At 35.1% G+C, this 7,310-nt stretch overlaps 1 protein-coding gene across 2 annotated transcripts; it reads left to right on the forward strand.

The window, feature by feature from the left end:
- The first annotated feature begins 354 nt into the window (after window positions 1-354).
- Window positions 355-6,853, forward strand: LOC141847360 (GDT1-like protein 5). 2 transcript variants are annotated; one of them, XM_074735397.1, is made up of 12 exons: window positions 355-486; window positions 582-650; window positions 2,418-2,477; window positions 2,566-2,613; window positions 4,057-4,145; window positions 4,251-4,287; window positions 4,368-4,415; window positions 5,323-5,388; window positions 5,459-5,503; window positions 5,582-5,643; window positions 5,741-5,813; window positions 6,501-6,853. In XM_074735397.1, exons 1-12 carry the CDS (start codon window positions 466-468, stop codon window positions 6,573-6,575), a joined length of 693 nt encoding a protein of 230 aa, XP_074591498.1. In that variant the 5' UTR covers window positions 355-465; the 3' UTR covers window positions 6,576-6,853. The 2 variants fall into 2 exon arrangements, with proteins under 2 accessions (XP_074591498.1, XP_074591496.1); XM_074735395.1 differs by having other exon boundaries at window positions 4,368-4,414; window positions 5,319-5,388.
- Window positions 6,854-7,310: the final 457 nt, after the last annotated feature.

Raw genomic sequence — 7,310 nt, forward strand, 5'->3', positions numbered from 1 at the left:
ATTCTAATCATAGTTTAATTTGGATTTTGTTTCATTCAATCAAGATTTCAAACAATTCCTTATTAATATAATAATAATCCATGCATCAGGAGAAACCTAAATTATTTCAGCATTTTTATTATATAATAGTTAAAGAATAAAAAAGGGCGCCCCCCCTAATTATTAAAATAATTAAAAACTAATTAATTATTAATTTATAATAATTAATTAATTGGTTGCTATGATATAATAGTAGCTCAATAAAAACTAATTAATGACTCTTACAATTATATTATTTATAATTTTATATAAATTTATTTATTTAATATTTAGGGTTCTATTTAATTAGCCGGCAAATCGGTCCGAGCCCACTCATTTGGCGGCACGCGGACTCCATCGCGAGTCCACCCGCACGCCTCTCTTATCGCGATTCTCGAGCGCCGTTGCAGGAGACTTGGCGTTGGATTTGAGTAGAGGAAGACGAAGATGGGGTTGTCTCTAGTTGAGGTCGATATTCAAGTTCAAATAACCGTTCTCGTTTCAGATTTGAGCTGGTGTTGCTTCTGTTCATGATCTGTGCTTCTGTGCTTTGTTTTGATCAGGGTCTCACCAAATCGCTTGCCATGACTGTGTTATCGGAGATCGGCGACAAGACATTCTTCGCTGCGGCGGTTAATTTTGACGCTCTGTTTCTTTTTCTTCTTTTGGTGTTGCTATAAGATCTTATATCTAGTGATATGACGTTTTGGATAGCATTGGTTCTTGGATAAGGTAGGACTGAGTTAGCGCTGTAATTTGACTTTTTAGTCCAGAATGGTGTGTGTGGAAATTAGAAAGGTGAATGAAGGATCGACGTTAAACAGGTGGTAGGAGAGTTGTTTATCTCATGTTTTATTTATCTCGGAAAGAAGTTGAAGAACACAACAGTATGTCAAGTTTTGTGATGGACGAGTAGCTACTTTTGCTGTTTTTGTTTTAGTGCCCTAGATCGACGCTGAACAAATTTGTTGCTATATGCTTGCATCTTTGTATATTGTACTTAGTTTTAATTTTGTTTTTCTACATATGTTCTTGTTTCTTCTAGTTCGTTCTTTGTCTTTTCACATTATTATATTCTATCAATCATCTTCCATGTAAGAGCATGTGGAATCCAGGATTGTGAATTTAATGCTTAGCTGATGTCTATATTTCTCAATCTATTAGTTTTGAATTTTGGGGCTGTTGCATTGGTCTCGGGTTCCATTTAGACCCAAAAGATGATAGCTGATTCACTTTGAAGAACACAACAAATTGAATATCTAGCCTTACTATACTTCTTTATTTTGATTCCTCCACTATGAATAACAATTTAAGCTCAGTTTTAAATTAATCTTTCTTTAAATAGTTTCTGGTCAAGGCTGTGAAGCATCCGAGTAGATAGCTTTTCATTTGCATTTTGTCTATTTGCATTGTGATTGTGTCAAATCCTGCAATGCTATACAGATTGGATAACTTCTCTTTGTGTTGCACAAACGCACAGAAGCATAATTAGTGGTTACAATCTTAAGCAAAGAAAATTTCCCAATGTATGAAGCATACTTAAGGCTTTTCTCATCCTTTTGGTTCTTGGTTCTCTATGTTTGATTGCAGTAAGTTGAATCATAGGATATATACTACAAGTAAAACAAGATGAGGTTAGATGGAAATACAAACAATGAAAGCCCAATGACATAAAGAAAAAATGTGCATGGTTTGCTGTAAAGGAAGAGTACTGTCTCCTCATGCAAACAATAACTTAAAGGAACACACACATGAATACAATAGAATGTCTATAACTAGCTTGAACTTACTACCTTTGTTGGGACTCTCTGTCAAACTTCTTTATCGTAATGAGGACATATACCTTCAAGTTGTCATGAGAGCATACAAACAATCATTTAATGATCGATTTGGTTGGCACACCAAAAAGCCATAAGGCACATATTAAATCACCACAAGATTCTACAAGAAGTCTTTCGAGAAACTAAATGTCTCCCCTTGGAGTTACCGCTATCACCAACAACTAAAACAAGACAGGAAGGTCGCAGACTTCACCAATGCACATTAATGCCTTATGGATTCCAACACTTTAACTGTGAGAACATTGTGATTGGATAATGTCCAGGTCATAATATTGAAGTGAAGTAAGTAATCAATATTTGATATGTTGCCACAATTATGTGACGTTGTTAATATTTGATTTGTTACCACAATTATGTGACCAAATATGATATGATGATATATATATTTTTTGAAAATGACCTTGTGAATTATCTTTTTGAGTTTGAAATAATTGATTCTGCTTTTCCACGGTATTCTAAACACCTATTTAACTGCCCATTGTCTTCTAAACACTGAATTAACTGACCATGGTATTCTGGAGACTGATTTAACTAACACTGCATATTTTTCATCATAAGATCTTGGCGATGCGGCATCCTCGCAAGATTGTTTTATCGGGATGTTTATCAGCCTTACTTGTGAGTTGCATGCATTACATCTTTATTATTTGTCTTCATAATTATTCTTTTTTATTTGCCTTTACCTCTGTTGTGCTTGATGTTGTAGGTTATGACTATTTTGTCTGCCTGTCTTGGTTGGGCTGCACCTAATCTGGTAAGCTGTTCAAGATCAGCAATAATCACTACTTTTTCTTTTCCAAATGTGTTTGCCGATTGAATTGATCTATTGGCTGACAGATTTGTTCAAGTGTATATTTTGCAGTAATTTGTTCTCTTCTGGTATTACATGAATGAGATAACTCTCGGAGTCCTATGTACACTGAAGTGATTTGGATAGATGAAATACAAGTACTTTTAATTGTAGTTGGTGCTCAGTATTGATTGAATTATTTTACTTTCTGTTTCTGGAGCAAGCATCTTGTTCCTTGAATGCATGGTATAATTAATTTTGTTCACATACTAAATTAGCTTCTTCAATTAAAACCAATTAATCCTCCATTTCTGTTCCCTCCTTTTTTGCTCTTCCCTATTGATCTTTTTGTGTTGGGCAAAATGTATATTCATGTCTTGAGTAAATAATCTTTTTTAATGTTCTGAATTTCAACTCCGAGATAAAGCACCTGGATTGAATCTACCAAATTGTGAGGCAATAGTAGATCTTTGTGGGGTAACTTGGTTTAGGAGATCTTCTTTAAGGAGACATTGGATCAGGAGACGTCTTAGTCGATACCAGCAATCATGTCGACTTTTGATAGGATTAGCTAACTACCTAGTTAGATAATTTTTTCTGATCAACTAGAATACATTGCATTGTTTATATATACTTCACTTAGATCACTTATCATAAGATGGCTGGAATTATAAATTTGGGAATCAGAATAAATTAGTTAATAGATTTAAAACCTTCCAACTGTCAAGTGCTATGTGGTAGGTCTCATGATTTTCCTTGGTGGAACTCATATTGAAACCTCCTCAACTTTGACTTTTCTTATGTTTATCATTATGGCTCTGCCAGCATAATCTGTGACCTCTTTAGCAGTTAGCATCTTAACTGTCTTTACATGTCAGCTTGAGTTGCCAAACTCCATGGAACATATCATATAAACTATTTGTACTTGAACTATTCGATTAGAAATGAGTTTGTGACATTAAATTTTCTTTCCTTAGCCATGATCAATGCAAAAATTCTTGTTAGAGAAAACCCTTTTGGCTTGTTTGAATAAGACAGGGACAGATTGTCATTATTTCTGTTTTCTTAATATTCTTGTATGGCCCTTTTGTTAAGATTTAAAGCTCCCTTTTCTAGCAGTTATATGGACAAATATACTCACAACTTGAATTTAAAGAGCATTCAGATTCTAATTCAAGTTGACCATTGAACATATATTGCTTATGTTTTCTCTTATTTGCACACTTAAGAAAAGAAACTAATCAGCAGATATGCTCTAGAGTCCAAAACCTGAAGAGAAAGTTATAACTATTTCTAGTCTTGTTAATGCCTTTTCCTTGCACTTATAATTACATTATAAGATAATCATACTCAGCTCTAGCATTTTGCCTTATACTCCAAGTTAGATTGGTGCTTTTTCTGATGCAGATTTCTCGCAAATGGTCACACTATATAACAACTGTACTGTTCTTTGGTTTCGGTCTTTGGTCGTTATGGGAAGGTTTTACAGAAGATGGGTAAATCTTTTAAATCCTTCCTTCAGTCTGTTTCAGTGTTATCTCATCTTTCATCTATATCAGGTGTTTTAGTATTATCTGACACTATATTTAATATTGGTTTAGCGAGGCTGAAGAATTGGCAGAAGTAGAAGCTAAATTGGTTAGTTAAAATTATCTTTAAGATTTGCACTTCGATTAATATCATGGATGGAACTTCATTAAGTTTCTTCAAATGTTCAGAGTGCTGATTGGAATGCTGAAGGAGGTAGCTCCAAAAACAATTCTAAGGTATTTTTTTCTGTGCATAATTTCTGCATATAAACTTTTAGGTTTTCATATCACATCCAAACTCTGGTGTCTTATTTCTCACTTTCCTATCATCTATACAAGGCAACTGCAAGATCACAGGTAGAAGAACTAGAACCTAAGTTGTTGAACAATTTAAGCTTACTTGATTTACTTACTGCAAATAATTCATCTAAGTTGTTTAAAACCTTTATAGTTTGTTATATTTTTAGAAAAGTAGCTAGATTTTTTTTTTTAAATGTTTACTTTCTTAAGAAAAAGTCAATTAGAGGATTTATTAGGATAAGTTGAGTCATTATTTATAAAGATGAGATATTGTCAATTTATTAAGGGGTTAAGAACATATGGATCATGACAATTTTCAGTTAATAAAGGTGGCCTTTTCTCCTTCACAGATCTGCAAAACTTTATGCTATCAATCAGACAAGGATAGAATGATTCCAGAAATTATCTGACCTGTCCAAAAAATAATCTTCTTCTGATGCAAGACTAGTGCTTGGCTGAAACTTGGATTAAATGGCCAATCTGCAAGCTGAAAAAATTGGAGGCCTTCTCTAATGCATATTTATTTTCCACTAGGAAATCTGTGGATGCAAGGATCCATGTAGCCAATCTTATCTTGTTGCTTAAGTTTCTTATCATTATTACAAGTAGGATTAGCTGGTTCTCTAGACTTCGAGTAAGAGAATTGCAATCCTATCAGCATTTTTTTTTTGATATTTTCTCATAAATTTAAGACAAGGTCCTTACCAAATTAACTCCTTATCCTATGCAAATATTTTGCGTGCCACTTTGCACAATTTTATATGTAAAAGATTTCATTTGTGCAGAATTTTGACTGGGACTTGCATAAGTGATACTGTCATACAATTGTGTTTATCAATTGCAGAGCGATGATTTAAAGAAACAGCAGCGGCCATTTCTAACCCAATTCTTCTCCCCCATCTTCCTAAAGGTATTGGCTCTAAAGAAACAAAATCTAAAGTTATTCTAAATCCTCAGCATTATGATAAGTGCTAATGCAGGCATTTTCCATTACTTTCTTTGGTGAATGGGGTGACAAGAGCCAGGTAAATCACGGTTAAAGCTAATAAATTCCCTCCCTTGCAGGATATTTTCACTATTTTTAACTGATTTGTATTTTGCAGATTGCTACAATTGGATTGGCCTCTGATGCTAATCCACTGGGTGTTGTTCTTGGCGGCATTATGTACAGCCTCAAGCCCTCATAACTTTTTTTCTCTCCCATTTTCTGGGGAATAATACTAATATGTGCGTGTATATTTCTTTTTTTATTTGGATTACAGGGGGCAAGCATTGTGCACAACAGCAGCAGTACTTGGAGGAAAGAGCTTGGCATCACAGATATCGGAAAAAATGGTGAGAAACCAATTATATTTGTTGTCTGAAGTTCCCAACTGAACCCATAGTTTATAAAACTGGACCAGCGGCTTTTGCCAGGCCAAAATCTGGTTCAACTGGAATTCTATTATTCCATGAGCAGCTCGTCTTGTCCAGGTTTTGAAACACTGAACTATCTCACTGGAATTGATGCTGAACGTACCGGTGTTTCTTAACAGTGGGCCAGCTGATTTTCTGGGTCTAAAATTTGGTTCGAAAAGCATTCTTCTATTCCATGAACTAGACCAGTCTTGCTTCCGATTCTTATTGGTTTAACCACTCAGTCTAGTCCTGCTTCTGAAACACTGAAATATACTTTGCTGGAACTGATTCCCTACATCCTGTAAGTGGATTGGTGGATTTTTGGTTCAACTGGGGTCTTTTACTCCATTGTAGCAAAAGGTGATTATGCTCATCCTAGACGCCTCTCATAGTCCGTTCTCAGGTTATGTGAAGGAAAGTAAATCACGGGTCAGTTTATAGTCGACCGTCAAGTGACTAGAGGATAGGAGGGGATTTTTTCTCCGAGGGCATGCACCCATCAGGAATGGGGTTCTTTTACTCCATGAACTTTATCAGTTTTGCTTCTCATTGCTTGATCTGTCTGGTTTCAATTTGTAAAACACCGAACTTGCCGGAACTGATGCCAGAATAATCTGACTGCAGGTTGCGCTCTCCAGTGGCATACTTTTCTTAATATTTGGTCTCCAGTCCTTCCTATCTGAAGCAGAGATCTCATGAAAGAAAAGGAGAACATTGAAAGTGCATTTGATTCCTCCTTACTGGACGAAGCAAAAGTACCCATGACAGAACACCCTAGTTCTTCCTCTCTCGTCTAAACCCAGAAAATCAATATATTGGCTGCTGCCCATTTGGGAAGCAGGATGAGCACTCTCTTTTATACACTCTTAAACCATTGGACATACATACGGTCTTAGTAAACAAAAATCATATGTTTTTAAGAAGCCAAAATCATGCAGGGATGTTTTTATTGAACTTAGAAAATTTTTTTGATGGTATTGTTGGTGAGCACTTATTTACTCTAAAATTAAAGCTGGACTCTGTTTACTTGGGGAGGAAGAGAGAGGAGAGAGATGAGGGAAGAGAAAGAGAAGGAAGATGTTTATTTGGACTGGAAAATGGAGTCAGACCGAAGTGTTTTTTGTCGTCGTTTTATTTAGGATTTCGATAAAATTATGCTCGTATTTTCTTTGTAATTGTTTAGCATTACTGCATAATTTTATTTATCCACCCAAGTTTTAGTCTTGTTTCTATAATTTTGTTTTTTGTTTTGTTTTTAATTACAGTGTTTCTTTCTTATATTAAGAGGAGAGAGTTTGCATAGGCACGTGAGCACGCCACATAGGGTCATGCATAGACTCATGCAAATCTGTATACACCCAATATTCCTTCCACTTTATCTTATAATTGTCTTACTAGCTCTATCTTTGCACATCTGTAACATGCTTAGGGAGT

Source organism: Curcuma longa, chromosome 16, assembly GCF_044706935.1.
Source record: "Curcuma longa cultivar G26 ecotype Majalengka, Jawa Barat chromosome 16, ITB_CL_G26_1.1, whole genome shotgun sequence".
NCBI classification, from domain to species: Eukaryota; Viridiplantae; Streptophyta; class Magnoliopsida; order Zingiberales; family Zingiberaceae; genus Curcuma; species Curcuma longa.

What these genes read in the sequence shown, in the direction of transcription:
- LOC141847360 (XM_074735395.1), top strand. Translation starts at nt 466, where the DNA reads ATGGGGTTGTCTCTAGTTGAG. An exon ending in TCTCCCCCATCTTCCTAAAG is followed by an intron (nt 5,389 to 5,458) that starts GTATTGGCTCTA and finishes GTGCTAATGCAG; the next exon opens with GCATTTTCCATTACTTTCTT. An exon ending in CACAGATATCGGAAAAAATG is followed by an intron (nt 5,814 to 6,500) that starts GTGAGAAACCAA and finishes ATCTGACTGCAG; the next exon opens with GTTGCGCTCTCCAGTGGCAT.